At 38.7% G+C, this 16,703-nt stretch overlaps 1 protein-coding gene across 9 annotated transcripts in view; it reads left to right on the top strand.

The window, feature by feature from the left end:
- Window positions 1–16,703, top strand: part of KDM6A (lysine demethylase 6A) — a 166,473-nt gene that overhangs the window by 83,724 nt on the left and 66,046 nt on the right. For all 9 annotated transcript variants that reach the window (XM_064472897.1, XM_064472874.1, XM_064472865.1 and 6 more), the window contains one exon: window positions 7,674–7,794. In XM_064472897.1, coding sequence (XP_064328967.1) covers window positions 7,674–7,794 — 121 coding nt within the window. The remainder of the gene's footprint in view (window positions 1–7,673; window positions 7,795–16,703) is intronic.

Below are 16,703 nucleotides of genomic sequence, written 5' to 3'. Positions count from 1 at the left end.
CATCCTTTAGGCTCCTCCAGTCAAGGATTCCTTATCAGCTGTGGAAGTTAAGTGTTATGTAAAACTCAGTCCTTCAGCATTGACAAGCCAAAGACTAATGCAAGAGATGATCCAGACCCTTTTCCTCACCCCATCATGGCTAAAGATGCAGACTGCCTGAGGAAAATCTGTCATCTCTGATTGGAATTTCTTGGCCCTTCTACAGCCATCCTTTCCCAAACTGAAGCACTGTCATCTGTTCAAGATCAAGTGATATCTAGAACCACCATCTCTGGCTCCTTTAAAGTAACGTCACAGCCAACCCAGTCTGTTTGCACTGCTGCATCCTGGCATTTCTGTAAGCCAGGGTGTTCTGTACATTGGGATTTCTGCTGTTAGCATAAGTTTGCCTCTTTGGAACAGGGACATGGAGTTCAGCACAAAAAGCTTTTTTCCTCTCTTCAACTTTGATTCAAAAGTGGATCTTGATGTCAAGAAGGGCAGCTGCAGTGCTTCATTATTCTTACCTAATTCAGGTAAAGATATCTAATGGGCAGGAGGGAGCACTGGGAGAGTGCAGCACCTCCATCTCGAACATACAAGCACTGAGCAGGCTCTCCACATCCCACCTCTGCTGCTGCTGAACGCCGCAACCCTCCAAAGGCTAAGCAGGCAGCGGAACACAGCCCTTAGTTGTTATCTGTGGTACTGCATCTCACGTCTTTCTCACCATATAGCCCTCCAGACACCTGGGAATCACTTTTCTCCTAGAAGTCCTTTGAAGGCTTAAATGAGGCAGGAGCATTCTTCTCCATGTGCCTACAGGAAAACACACAAAACTTACCATGGCCTGGGAGATGGCTTTAGCACCGATCAGATTGGACCATTTACTTAGGCTGAAGGAGTCTGGTCTCTCTCTTGCTCTCTCTGGCTGTCATTCTCTTTCATCTTTTTCCAGCAAATGAAGTTTTGATCTTCTCACAGTCATCCTGAAATAGTAAAGCAGCTGTCTAAACTGCTTTTAAAGTACCCAGGTCTACAGTGGAACATAAACTTCTTTTTCAGTAGTCTGATGTGACAATCGTCAGTATTGCATGCCTTATTCATCTACCAGAGAAACTGTTGTCTTATGGTGGTTGCTGTTTGCCTATGAGAATGGGAGTGTCCTGTGCTGTCAAAGTCCGTTCTTTGCCCTTCCTCTATCAATACATATACTTTTTTTCAGGGGCAAGCTGTTAGTAACACAGTAAGATTTGTCTTTGAGGGTTTTGTTTTTTTTGTTTTTTTTTTTTTTTTCTTTTGTTTTGTTTTGTTTTGTTTTGGGGGGCGGGGGAAGGGGTTTGGTTTTGTTTGGGTGTTTTGGTCTTTTTTTCCAGCAGGACCAGATCCTTCAGACGTTCTCAAGCTGTCTGTGTTAGTTTAGTGGTTGGCAGATCCAATGAACTGGGCTTTTCCACACATGGTAGTAGAGTGAATAGCAGGGTGTATAGGAATGCAAACTGCCTAGTGGGGATCTCCTTCATTTGTGTTGGAACACCCCACCCATCATGAAGACAGCAACCACTGGACTACTTCATCAGATGAGATGTCTGCTCCGCACACCTCCAGGTGTATCAGTAGTTTGTGCCATTGTGGAGGGCGCATGGCATTTGATGAAATAGTCCAGTGGTTGTGGTTTGCATGAAAGGCTCTGAGATTCATCCAACTGACAGTGACATTGCACTGGAAATTGTCAGTCAGTGGTGTTGCTGCTTTGGAAACACCTGCAATAGAAAGTCCAGGAGGGATGTAATCTGGGAGTAGAAGAACAGCTTGCTTATGACCTTTAAAGTGCACATCTGTATTGGTGCTTCTTTCCCTGTTCCGTCAGAGTCCTTTCAGCTGATCTGGTGTTTGTAGTTCTCTTCCTAAGGAAGGCAGAATTTAAACACACACTGTGTAGGTAGTGGTTTGCCAAATAATTCTCAGGTTTCAGGTGGCTGGGTCCATATACGTATTTTTTAGGTATGTAAAATGGAGAAATACAGGATGTACATGTAGACTCCATGTACTAATTGTAATTAAGTTAACAAAGTGGTAATCATCTTTTGTTGTCTTATCTTTCTCTGACTGTCTATGAAACATACTTCTTGGATTGATGAAAATGCATAATATCTGCTAACCCTGGAAAAAAACCAGTACTCTCAGCTGCTGTTCTAGAGAAATATTTAAATACTTTGCTGCTCAAAATGTTTCACCATTTGACTGTTATGGCCCTGTGGACAGAGGAGTTGTATCTAAAGACTGTAAAAGTATTTTAAAAGACTCTAAAAGTTATTTCATAAAATTGCGGTGTCCTGACTACTGCTGTATACAGGCATTTTGTTTATGTTCAAAGTGTGATTATGAGTTTCAGATAGAAATTTGTCCATCATAGCCTCATGTCATTTTCATTAGTGACACTCGGAAATGACATGAGACTTAGAATAGGTGGTCAGAAAATTGAAAGGATAAAGAATATGAAGAAGTTTCACTCCAGCTGCATCAAGTATTTTCCTGATGTGTTAGAATAATGTTGTGTTCTTTTATTTTAGCGACTCATTCTGATTTTCATGTTTTTTGTTTGAAACGTGAGTGTTAACTTTTGAATAGCTAAATCGGTGCTATTTTATTACATTCTTTTGCCTAGTTCAAAGCTGATTTTACTCACAGTCTATCCTTCCAAAAAAAAGTCTTATGAGAGTTCACTAAATGTTTAATAGAGTTATTCAGCTGCTTTCTTCATTTTCATAATGGTAGGCATTGTTGTGTAGATGAGTGGGTGGAAAGATAGCTGCAGTATTGATTTTGGAAGTCTTGATTTGGAGTTGATAGATTCATGTCATTCTTATTTTTCCTGAATTACTGTAGCAGTGCTGTGCAAAGTGTAAGCCCAGAGGTGCTTTTCGTCCTCAGTAGTGTCTGTCTTCCAGTCCTGCTTTCCCATGTTGTTGAGTGTTAGATAGCCTCTCCTGCCTGTTAGTGGAAATACTCCCATTCTTGGAGAAAACTAATTTTTAATTTAAATAAATTCTAGTAGACTCAACTAAAGTTGTTTCTTATCAGGCAGTTGGTCAGTATCTTCAGAGAACAAACCAAAATTTAGACTACTGTCATTTATTTCTGTAGTATTTCTGTAGAGCTCCCAGCCCTTCATTTGATAATTTATCTTTTGGACTAATGTATGTTTAGTCTGCTGAAGGATTAAAATTAAAAACTCTGTCTGTGCATGAAGGCCAGTTAATGAGCGGTGGAGTGGAGACTAACAGCCTACGCAAGGAAGGCTGTGTGCCATCATCTCTGAAGGAAGCTGCTAGCCTCCTAAGCCAAGTCCTGCTTCATATGTGACAGATCAGCAAGCTTCTGGCTTACATCTGCTCTTCCAGTTTTGGTCAAACCATAAGAGACCTTTGAGGGAAAACATCTGAGTAACTTGGGTGCCTTGGATCCTCTAGACCCATACCTTTCTGGATGTAGGCTTGAGCGGAGGGCAGAAATGGGATTAGCGATGTTTCAGAGCAAAGGAAGATCTGTATAAGGATCGAGTGACTTGTGCTGTATCTGGAAGGCCACTTAGGCAAACAGATGGGCCAGGAAGGACTGCAGTTACCAACATTTGGCCACATTCTTTCTCATTTCCCTTTACTACTACTTTCCACTTCTTTTCATGTCCATTCCCTTCCGTGTTGTACCAACCTGTACCAAGCCGTGATGTCATCTGCATTGGATGTTGCTGAGCGCTTACAGCTGAAATGAATGCTAGTGTTGTTGCAGATGTTCTGCTATTGATGTAGTAAGGGACTGAGTCTGAAGCTCTGGGCATGGCGCTAGGAAACGAGCAGCCCCACAATGGAGTTTTTACTGCAGTCCATGTTGTTAATGTGTCCTATAATCTTGAGTGCATTGCTATTTTGTTCAAACATTTCCCATAGGCAAAATTAGATCAATATTAATTCAGCTATGGTGTAGAATTACTTGTCTGTGTGTAAGAGTTAAAAAGTAAATGTCTTTTCAGAGTTTGAGTGTTCTATTCTATGAAAATTCTACTGGCTATTTAAAATCAGGCTGTAGATACCAAATTAGTCATGAGCACCTGCCACTGGTAGGAATTGCTGAAAATGCTGCCTTTCAGATCACTTTATTTGTGAAATTCTGATGATGCCCTTTTTCACAGAAGTAGTGGAAGTAATTTGTATTTGTTACTATCAGTGATTGTCATCCTGGAAAAACTACAAATTGCATAATCAATATAGAATTAACACTAGAGTTTAAGTAAGATGCTGTCCAATATTTTGAACGGAGAAGATAAAATATCTGAATTTTAGTTAGAAAGGCGGGTTTGGGTGATATTTGCTATCTTTTTACAACATTTCCCCCTTAATTTACTGATGTAATTATGCTTCATTATAAGTTTAAATTTATATTACTGTTCAGAATTCTCTTTTAGTTTTTATTATGGCATCCAAGTATACAGAATTTACAATGCAAGCAAGACACGGACCCAGGAGATCTCTAGCATTCCGAGTGCATAAGGATTAATTTTTAATTGTAAATTCATCACATATTAGAAACTGAAAGAAAAAATTGAAGTGGAGAGTCTTTCACCAAACTCTCTACCAGTGTGTCCATTCCACTGCCAAATTAATGCAGTTGGTGGGAGCAATCAATGCTCCCTGACCACGGTCCTTTGAATTTTTTAACCTTTCAAGGAAATAATGCTTTTAAAGCATCTCTGCCTTCCCTCCCCACACCATCAGTTTAGGAGTGATCAAATACAAGTGAAATGTACAGCTACAATATTACTATTTAGCTGTTAGCATGGTAACTCTAACAGTGTCTTAAAAGGTACAGAGATTTTTCTTTTGACTTTGTTCGTTGGATAAATTTTTTCAAGCATCCACCAAAGCGGGTTGACAAACATGTTGTAACCTCCTGCATAGATGGTGTCTAGGGGAATGATGTCTTGTCCTACTAATTTTCTTCCGCCTTGTACATTTTGGGGTTGTCTTCATTAGAAAATCGTGTTGGGTTGTAACGTTATCTCAAAGACTTGTTGACTACTAATGTTGAACCTCCCTCCACAAACAGCTTAGACAAGGGTGAATGGTGTTGCCATGTTGTCTGTAGGGAGACAAACAGTACACAAACCTCATAGGGGCTGTCTGTGACTAGCAGGTTCTGTGCTAAACGTGATACAAGTCTCTTCATGTTGTCCACTGGTGATAATTTTACTGGTTTTTTAAAGTGTTGTGCTTCTCTGAAAGACAGGGCTAGGCAACATACTTGTTCTTTTGAATGAATGACAGTATGCATTCAAACTAAATTTCAAACCTGTCCTTAAAAGTCAGTTGTTATAATTTTGTGGCTTTGTTTAACTCTGTTGCTCAGCTGTGGTGACGAATAATATTTCCTGTTCAGTAAGCAAGAGACTACGAAAATATTTTTGTCTCTTACAGTTTCTCTTAAGCTTTTTTAGAAATCCATGCTTCAGTGATCCTTGTGAATGACACATGATGTAGGGGAAATATGGAAATACTGTTTTCTGACCAAGGAAGCTAGCTAAAATGTGAAAGAATGTGAAGTTCACGAAGTGTATATGGGCATGGTCACAATAGGCATTGTTACAATCTCACATGTGGTATAGAACCATGATACCTTTATTCCTGATTTTGTCTTCTCTTTGATAGGGACCGTAGATACTAGTTGCCTTACTTTTTAAAACCTAGGATGCTGTCTTTGAACAAGGTGCAAATAATAGATTTTAAATACCAGTGGCTAACATACTGAGTACCACATTATAATTAAGACAGGAATTGCAAATATGCAATCATAAAATCTATACTTTGGCATAACAAAAACATAGCTTAAAATATGTGCTGATATTTAGTGATCAGTCCAGTCTTCGGCCTTTCAGTTTGGGTGGTGGTGTTGTATATGATGGTGAACATATTGCTGTGAGACATGGATCCTTGTTTGTTATGATTTCAGTGTAGATACTGAGTTGTGTGATTCATCACCATCCATACTGTTCCAGGGAAGTTTAGATGAGATGTGGGAGGCTGCTTAGCCAGTGCAAGTTTGAACCTTTTGCACTTCACTTACTCGTTTTCGTTTGTAATTAGAAAAGTAGGGTCCAAGGTAAGGAAACCCTTTCTGAACAATTACAATAGAGGAAGCTTCAGTTCCACCACAAAAATGCACTGTTTTTCAAGCCCATCTGCTCTTAAATTGTATTTAAACAAGTCAGATAATGCTTTAGGTACAAACAGTTTTGTCTGGCTGAAGTTGTGTGTCTTTGGTTTGTTTTGCCGTCAAGAATGAGAAAAGAGCATGTAAGAATTTTAAAGCAGAAGTAGTGCTTTTGCTGATGTTCGAAAAATATCATTTATGTGTTTTGTGAATAAAAAAGTGTATGAAAAATATTTATTGACTTTCCCATTGCATCTGCTAACCTTTTGTCCTTAAAAATAATACTACACTTAAAGAGTAGGAATGAAATAATTTGCCAAAACATTGTGATTTTAGGCACTGGAGTAATTCCTGCCCAGCATCCCTGTGCTGCTCCACAGTAGGTAGAGTTCTCCCATAGGCTTGCCTGTCGTCTGCCTGCTCAGCATCAGTCTCTGGGTTTGCCCAGGACAGCAGATGGGACTGGCCTCCCTGGCCTAGGTGCTTAAATCTACCCTAAGGGAGACTGATTCTGATTTCTGTCATTGTATGCACAGTGACGTGTGAGAGGTATTTTTTTTCAACCTGTCATTGGATTTCAGGTGAGCTAAATACAACGAATCTTAGCTTCTTTCTTAATTCCTCTGTGAATTTAAGTCCATTATCTTTTAGTTGCATTTCAGCTGTCCTAATTTTGTGCAGTTGGCCTGCAAGGCAAACCAGTCCTGTTTAGAATCACATTTTTTTTCCTGCTCCAAGATATGGTTGTTAGACAGCATTACTTTTTTATCTGGTACAGCACCATCATCAACAGGGGCATGTGTAGAGAGGATTTAAAGGTAAGAAAATAAAATCAGAGCCATCTTCACCTCTCACGGGAATATGAAAAGCGAGTTACAGTGGGAGAAAGTGGCAGGATTTCATATCTGTGTTTTCCTGGAGGTAATTGAGTGACTGGAAAGTAAGGGAGCAACAGGCATTAGTTGAGTCCCTACACGGTGCTGGTGCTAAGAAAGGGAGGACAAAGTGGAAAATGGAGCAGGTTGGTGCAAGTGGGAGATGTGTGTGATTCCTCCTTCTAGGCCTTCTGTTCTGCTGCTGCTCTAAGGTTTCCGCACTACCTGGAATCAAAAGCAACCTAGCAGTTGTTTGTGACGTGAATGATCACTGTATTGTTCTCAAGTTGCACTAATTTCGTTACTAATTCCTGAGTCATCTTTTTGAAATTGCAGGTATGTTACTGTTTCTCATGCAGCAAATTAGTTTATCTAAATTAATAGAAAAGGTTAGACTTTCAAATATACCAGGATATCTAGAGTACAAAATTACCCAGTCCTTGAAGAATCAAAACCCCTTCACCAAAAACATCACATGTAAACCATTATTTTGATACATTCTTCTGTAGCAGTGCTTTCTGACCCATTTTCTGCTAGACATATGAATAACATTAATTATAAAGTAATACTTCTGTAAATAATAATTTTTTTAAATCTGTGTTTTTCTTTCAGGGCAATTAAAGCATTTCAGGAGGCGCTTTATGTTGATCCCAGCTTTTGTCGAGCCAAGGAAATTCATTTGCGACTTGGGCTTATGTTCAAAGTGAACACAGACTATGAGTCTAGTTTAAAGGTAGGTTTAAATCCTTTCAGTTGAATTAACATTTGTAACAAGTTGTGTTGCATCTTCAAACTGCAAAGAATGCATAAGCATATAGCAGTTAAATACTGCCTGCTTTAGAATAGAAGTGCTTTGGTGTGAAGTATCTTAGTCTAAAGACAGAGTAAGGGTAAGATCTGAGGTGCATTAGGTGCTAGAAATACCTGGAAAAGGCCAGCAAGATTATAGATGAGCACTGATACTCCAGAAGGTCAAAAATTTGGTGTAGAGCTCTCATTAAAATAGTACATTATGGGAGGAGGCTGAAGACATGCAGAAAGTCGGAGGAAAGAGAAGAGGAAAAATTAGCAGCTTGGATTTCTCGATGTTCATTCGGTTTTTTTTTTTGGTTGTTCCCCCACCCTCAGCTGCAGTATTGTAAACTGGAAGTTCTTAAAAATGATTAAAAATAGAAAGCTTCTATGCAAAATAATGTTCTCCTATAATTTTTTATATAACTTATACTTTTCTAGCAGTTAATCACATTCATTTCCTGGTTTGAGAGTCAGCTTGTAAGGCAAAAATTTCTGGCTAATCAGTTAGAAATAGTTTGTGTTAATACAGTACTTTATTTCTTCTATATTCCTTTAAATTGTTTCACCACTGGCATTCTTTTTCAGTCTCTGATGGTAATCTGTCATTTTATCTCCCTCCATTCAACATATCTGCCCATTTTTTTCCTCCTTCCATTTCCGACTCTATCCCCATGTTTTTTTCTTCTAAATTTAGGTATTTGTGTCTTGGAAAAAGGAAGTGTTCTTTAACAGAGTTTCATGTGCTGGGAAATACACCTGCAGAGCTGAGAATTTTGTAATTTGTAATCAAGTATCATTTATAAACATATTTCTGCATATTAATCTCTCCTAAAATTACCGAAAACGTAAATGTTCTGTTTTCAAGAATCTTGTGGCTCCCTTTTCCTGGCAGATTGTTTTCCTGGAATTTGTGTTTGTGAGGACATGAGAATCACATTGTCCAAGATTTGAAAGAGTAGAGTGTTACTCCCAACTTTTCCTTGCAGTATTTGTAATAATGGGAAGCACTCCTCTCATCAGGCTGCTTTTTTTCATCCAGAGTCCAAGCTTGCACCTACAGAGACACATGGAGTTGGAAATTGCGATTAGAGAGGACGATATTGCATAGGAGTAGGAAAGATTCAGTGCAATCAATGGCAAAAGAGAGCAAGGGGGAGTAGAGGTAGATCTCTGTTGTTGGCAAAGGGATTATTTGTGAGTTTGGGTGGTCCTATTTCCTTACATTTTGGCCAGATTTAGTATCGGCTGTCATAATACGTAGGGAATAAAAGAAGTGCTGAAGAAGTACGTTTTGGTTTTATTTTTAAAGAAGTCAGGGACAAAACAGAAGAGTAAATTTACAAGGAGGTTGTAAACTTGTAATCAAGTAGTGGAAGGAACTTCTGCATTTTAATTTTTGATAGAAGAAATTGATGAAGAAATAAATAACATTTTCCTGCTGTGCCATGAAATATGTAATTCTATCACTGCATCAAGTATTTAAATAGATATTATGAGAATTCAATCTAAATAATTTACTGTGTTTGATCTTCACAACTTTGCAAAATAAAAAGCTCATCTATTTTGAATATACCAAACTTAGTTTTCAGTACACCAACTATGAGTGGGAAAAACACCAAAGCAATATTTAAAAAAACCCAAAATTAATTATTTTGTAATGCAAAATTATCATGATTCCATTACTTTTATGTGCAATGTGATTAAGTCACTTAAGAAAACAAATGGCAGCAACAAAAACAGCTTACCCTGGAGCAGAGTGAAGATCTTCAAAAGGATGATGAAATAAACATGATGGGGGAGGGTGTTCCATTAAGAATAGTTTCACATTGTCCTTAAATCAATTCAACTGCAGGTTGTTGCTAAAAGGTTGTCTCATTTTCCACCTTGCAATCCTGATTGCATTGTTCAGCATCCTCTGCTGCACTGAATCGAGTGATTTAGACTGAGGTGGATCAGAAGTCTGAACTAGGTCAACTTGGGATTTCCCAGCTGCTAGATCCAATGCAAGAGAGATGGCAGGAGTGCGTGAATGGGAAGGAGGGGGTAGAGCTGTCTTACCCCCTTCTGGTGCAAAACATAACACGAAACTCTACTCTGGGATTACCAGATGAAGCACCTAAGGTAGTTTCTGTTTTGGTCCCTTTGCTATGGAGGCTGCAATCCTTAGCAGTAGAATAACAGTGAGGAGCAGGAAAGAGCAGACCCAGTGGGGCAATCTGCTCAGTCTGTTTCAGCTGTTTTCAGTTTATCTCAGCTGTGGATTTAATGTAGAGTCCTGAGGCTGATCTACTTTGTTTGGAAACAAAATATTACTGGTGGAAACATATCAGTTTATACATCAGATGGTATCAGTGAGGAGTAGACTAAGTAGAACAAGTTGGGCAGTAGCTTCTTCAGAAGCCAATCTGACTGATCCCTGAGTTAAGGTTTAAAAAAAACCCTTAACCAGAACTTTTGTGAGTGACAAGAATATGAGAGGCAAGTCAGAAAATACTTCCTTAGTGAAGAGAACAAAACAAAGTTCTGGTGCAGTGGTTACGCACAAGCATGGGGAGAAACAAATGAGGAAGAGATATGATGAAAGAGTGCAAAAGGATGTTTTCACAGAATGTCTGTCCTGTTCTGAGACGGAATATCTTATCTCTTCACAAAAGAAAGATAAGTAACCCAAAGTAATGAAACAACACAGTTGTCTCGTGCCTTTTTTGGTTTTGTGGACCTTTCTAAAAGGATCCAGGATTTAGGGGACAGTTATGGGGCTTAGGATCCGGCCTGCTAGTGACTGGCCTTGAGCACAGACCCTTTCCCCGGGGCTCTGTATAATGTAATTGATAGCCCAGTTTGAGCTTCCTATTTGACTCTGAGGCAGTAACTGGAAGTAACTTTTCATAGGGTATTCGCTTATGACTGTTCTGTATTTCACAGATTGTACCAACGTTGCATTAATGTACTTTGAAATATCATAATATTTTTCATGGTATTTAAACATTCATGTTAAGTCTGTAATTGCTAAGAATAAACCATGCCATCAGATGAGTCATTGTCAGTAAGAGTCTTCAGGCAAAGGGGGAAGATGGGAGTCTGAAGGTCATATATTCCATGTTTTTCACAATTTTAGACCATTAACATAAATCATCTATATTTTATGTAAGCAATTTAAACACAAAATTAATTTTTACTATTTTAAGATGTTGATGATCAAGATAATTACTAGAGTGTTATTTAACAAGCATAAAATCAACTCTCAGTGTTTTTTTCAAAATCAATTACTGCTTTTTCGTGTTTTTAACATTGCTGCAGTTAAGACTTGCAAATTACTGTGAGAACCCTTGACTGCTCTGTTATCCCATTGCCATAAACTCTGGCAAGAACACCAGTGCTGTTGAAAATTACTTGGACTTCAGGCTTACGTTAAGGGGGAAGAAAAAAAAAAAGTGGCCCTTTGGTTGAAAAGAAAACAGTTGTCGTGTAACTGGACAGTTACGGCAGTGTTACCTTCAGAGGTGATATGTGAAAGCTGCATTTGCCCCATTCATCAGAAAAGTACAATTAATTCCAAAATCAACTGGCAGTGACTGAGGGGGCTGGAATGAGATTTTTTTATAGACTACTATAGCAGCAATATACTATCCAGGTTTACCTCACAGTCTTACCCCATTCACACTTCACTACATGTCCTGCTGCCCCCTTCCTATTTGCCGTTTCCTACAAAAAACTAGGAATACTGTGTTTGATGGCGTTAGCTATGTTGGCACTTGTGATAATCTGAAAAGAGAATAAAGCATGATCTCTAGGAATATATCTTTTTATTGGTTTGGTAAATGTAGCTGGGAAAAATGTTTAAGCTTCTGAATATGTGCCACGTTATTTCTGGCATGTCACTTGCTATCCTAATCATCTTCCTATTTATTGAATATATTTTCTCGTACATGTATGTAATCATCCTTTCTTGCGCATGTGTCTCAGTTCTTTTAAGTACTCTTGAATTTTAACCAATTTCTAGCAAGTATGCCAGAATAAAAGAGATTTCAAAGAGAAGTTCCCAGAATCTTCCTGTGCAACTTATTGCCCCACAGCCATTTGAGCTCTGTGAGCTGAGGGCCAGGTGATCTGGTTGGCTTGATCTGCAACAGAGGCATCAAATAACAGCTTGTGGGTCTGGTCCATTGGGACATGAAAAATTCCTGTGACAAACGCTGTCCCTCCCAAAGGAGTTGCTGTGCATTGGGCTGCCCCGATGCCTCTTGTCCAGCCAGATGCTGAACACAGAGCTAGGTAGAACATGAAGGGGGAGCTGGGTGTGTTGTGTGGGACCATTGATAAAAGAGAAGCTGAGGGGAAAAAATAATTACAGCTTTGGTGTTATTTAGTTTAGTAGTTGGGTTGCATTGGAAATGGCAGCTATGAGAAACCAGTCTTCCGTCTGGTGCTCATTCTTCTTGGTGGTGTTGAAGTATCGTAGTGTGATTATGGTGTGAAGTTAGGGCTGAAAACTGCCCTTTAGATCCTGAAAGACTCTTGAATGTAAAATTCAGTTCAGTTCCATTGTTTCCTGACAGACTACTTAAGGGGAAAAAAAGAAACCTTCGTTTTTCATATTTATTAGAATTATAACATTGAGGGAACAGTGGGTGGGTGGGTGAGTGGGAGATTTTATGTGGGTTTGCTTTTGTGAGGGGGTGTTTGTTGGGTTTTTTTGTAGGGTTTTTTGTTTGGTTTTTTTTTGGGGGGGGGTGGGGGGGGGGTGGGGTGTTATAATAGGTGGTCCATAGGGACTCTGGAAATGAGCAGGTTATTTTATGGCAAACCAAGCAAAGTGCTTTGGTAATTTTGTTTGGTTTTTAAGTATTGCAGATGCGTTCTGTATCCAGCAACAAAACCCTTAGAAGAATGAGAACTAAATTTCTCACGTTTTCAATTATCTGCCATTAGTTAAAATACTGATTCTGCATTTCACTTTTAGAAATTTTTCCTCCTTATTTATACACAAAACAGGTATCCTAGTAGTTTGCTTCAGGCCTAGGCTTTGATCTTGCCTGTAAATCATCAATTTAAATACAATTTTAATTTTTTAATTATTTTCCTAAAGATTCTCATTTGTTAGTAGTGTTAAGACATACTGCTTATATTAGGATAAGAAAAACGCTGTGAAAGAATTAGAATTTATTGGGAAATATGCATGAATTATATGAATATGCATGAAATACAAACAAATTAAATACTGATACACAGATGAACAGCTCAAAGTACTTATTTATAGTCAGTCAGACACTTCTCCATCACTTATTCAAATAATTCTCCTGTCTGTATGTTTATATCTTTATGAAAGGTATTTTTAAGTACGGCAGCTATTGCATGCCAACATGTTGCTGCTATAGACATATTGTTAATTTTTTAAATGTTCTTTTTCTCAATAATAAATAAAAATATATTTAGGAAAGTGAAAAATTGTGTTTTCAAGCCTTTCAATGCCATTTCACAACCTAGTTATCTTTCATACGTGCTTGGATTAGTAATTTTTAAGCTTAAACGTTAAATTGAAACTTTATGTATTTATTTTTAGTTAGTAAAGAAAGCTTAACTAGCCAAAATAGATAGAGTTATGAGAAGTTTTAATTTCTTCTGTCTAGTTTTATGTCTGTAATCGTACCAGAAACTGACCAGCAACATTTTTAGGTAAAATACAAAACAAAGGGCTTTAGCTATTGCAAGGTGAATATCCAGGATTTCAAGCACTTCACCAAAACCACATTTTGTTGAAAGCAAGATGATATGATGATTTTAAATTACATTATTTTCATCATGATGAAATTATGAAAAGATAAAAGATTATTTTAATAAAAATGTAAGTGGATGGAAAACAGCATTTGGGAATGAAATTGCTCTCTAAGTCTTTGTAGTTTGCATATGGGTATGATGGAGAGACATATCCAAGAAGTAAAAACATGGAAGTTTTTCAGTGCAACATGGCACTGTAATCAAACTGCAAGAGAGTTATTAGTGCAGCTGGTTTTGACAGTGGATCACGGTGTCAGTGTCTGGCCTACAGAGTGTTTTCTTTTGTTCTCTCCTAGTTTTGCTTGGGTTTTTGAGTCATTTTGGAGTTTTCCTGTAAAAGAAAACTGTAGGTGTATTTTAGAAATGTCATGCTTACAAAGAGGAGTAAATGATAACGTGCTGTGTGGCATCTTCCATCGTGAGAAGAGATATACTTGTCTCAGAAGCTGAGCATTCAAGCTGATGAGTATTGGTGCTGGTACACTTACTTCATTTGTGGACCTTCTTGTGGAGGTGGATCTTGGTCCAGGTTTATTAGCTGTCACTGTAACTGAAAGGTCACGGGGCACACAGTAACAGCTAACTATGCCCGCTGGCTACGTAGCCACAGATCCCAGCAAGGATTATGCTGTGCTTTCAGTTCAGCCCGGGCGGCTGCATGGGCTGGAGGCAGAGAGCTGCAGCTCCTGAAGCGACCCCAGCTCAGGGCGGTTCAGCTCTGCGGTGATACTGGTGGTGCAGCAGCAGGGGCAAGCTTCCAGGCGTCCCGTTTCCCTGTGGCCTTTTGTTGCTGCTGGCTGTCCTTCGGGCTGTAATGCAGAGATAGCTGAATTTTGATACTGCACGAATGATGTTAAAACATGCAGGCAATGTGAGTGTTAAGGTAGCTTTGTGAAAAACACTCTGGTGTACTGTATAAGGTGCTGGCCTTTCTGCTCAAAAAGAATTTTTCAGATGCAGCTAGTCAAAACGAGATTCTTCTGGACATACTGCTCTTATTCAGCCTGTGTGTATGTGTGACCTTTGTTTCTTCTGCCCTCGAGCAGCTTCCTTCTGCCCTGTCCAGGTAACAGTTTTCCTGAGTCTTGAGGGTTGGTTTTGGTTTTTCTTTTTGGTTTATTTTTTTGTCTGTTTTGTTTTGTTTTTAATGTTGGACAAAAGTAACTGTGCTTACTCTACACGAACCTTCATCTTACAAGATGAACTTATTCTGAATTCAGAAGACACTGAAGAGTGGAGCAATGAGCTGACGTAGCAGCACATGTAGCACGTCCTCTCCTGACCCTCTCCCCTGGCCCCAAACATGCCTGGCAAATGGAGGCTTGGCGCTCTGCCACAGCTGATTATGCAAGGCTTTCTGTGTCCTACTTATCTGAACAAAGGCTGCTCTGAGGGGCTTAGGCATCACACCTAGGTCACATAGGCAGAAAAAGCCATCTCCTGACAGAATTTTACTGAGTCATGATGGAGCTTTCCTTCATGGTAAGTCTGTGAAAATTGTCAGGTTTCAAATGGTGGCTTGCCTTGTTTGTGAAATAAATGCAGAACCGAGAGCTATTAAACTTGCCAATGTCATCCTCCAGAGGAGGAGGGAGTAGAATCACTATGTTGAGGTCTCAGGCTTGGATGTAAACAGGGATAGTACTGAAAATCTTGCATTAAGAAGAAAACGGTTCTTTTTGTGTTGGTCATTTAGTGATAAAAGAAACAACAAAAACCTGGGTACTCGCCTCTTAAATTGTAAAGGGCTAATTTGTTAGGAGAATTGGTGTTTAATTCTAGTAGTGAAAACATATTAAGTGACCTAAATCGGTATCAGGTTACTGTTATTTTACTATCAGAGCTAATGCTTTCATCAGTTCTGTTCATATGCCATCCACTGTACTCCTTGGAAAGGTTACCTTCAGAATTGCTTCCACAATCAGAGGCAAGTCAAGGACTCCAGAGGAGACAAAACAGGCTGCAGATAATTGTGCAGTTACAGATGGCTACAAATAAAGGTATATTATGACTTGAGCTGCAGCTCTTGAAGAGAGCCTGTTACTTTTTAACATTCAGAACGCTTCCTTCTAGGTAAATCCTCTTACTCGGGATTTGAATTTCTATAGACTGCTGTCTGCCTTGAGGTATTGTATGTCGTCTCTGAACTGCAGTGGCCTCTCCTGCATAATAACTATTTCACACAGCAGTAGCCAGCTTCAGTACTGCAATATTTGAGAGACGTGCAGATGTTTGCTAGCCGCTTCTGTTTGTTGCAGAATGGAAGTTGGAAATTATTACGATTTTTCATATTTTTTTTTTTTAAATTTTTTGGTTCTGGTAATTGTGATTAGTGGATCTGCTTTTGGCTGATGAATTTTATGCGTTAGAATGAATGCATGCTTTTTTTTGTCTAATTTTGAATACTTAACAGGGAGCTATGTATTATTTATCTGGCAAGAGGTGTAGGTTTGCTCGTGTATGTGCATTTCAAAGGTTCTTGGTTTGAAAGGTTCTGGGTTTTCTGTGTATTGCTTTGTGATAATTGTTGAGTGCAAACGGTTAATTTTTCTGTAGTTATGAGCTTTGGTTTATGCATTTCTTTACTGTTTGTAGCTTAGTGAACAGGGCAGGCAGAAATTTACTACACTTAGAAATTTTTCATAATGTAGATTTTGAAATTTAAAAGTCAGATAATGTGAAGCAGTAATAAATTTTTAGGAGGCATTGCTGAGAATATTCCTGCTTTTTCTTACTGTACAGCACTGATATTACTGGCATATTTAATATTAAAATGGTTAGGTTTTCTTACATGGTTGCCTGCTTTTTCTCAGTGAGTCTCACTGCAATAACCCTTCTGAAAAGCTGCTACAGAACTGTTGTCAGTCGTTTCTCTTTAGATCTGCTTATTTTTTGTAATAGCACTGCTAGGTGAGAGCAAATCTTTTCCTTTCTGCTTTATCTTTTCAAATTAATTGTTAGTGACAGTGCAAGATGACACATCCATGCAAAACAGACTTTGTACCATTTAGATCGGTATACTCAATGTACAGGCCGAAGTATATACGTATGTTCCTTTTTTTCTTTTGT

Source organism: Phalacrocorax carbo, chromosome 1, assembly GCF_963921805.1.
Source record: "Phalacrocorax carbo chromosome 1, bPhaCar2.1, whole genome shotgun sequence".
Lineage (NCBI taxonomy): Eukaryota > Metazoa > Chordata > Aves > Suliformes > Phalacrocoracidae > Phalacrocorax > Phalacrocorax carbo.
The sequence above is the reverse complement of the archived record's forward strand: the minus strand, read 5'-3'. Positions and strand labels throughout refer to the sequence as shown.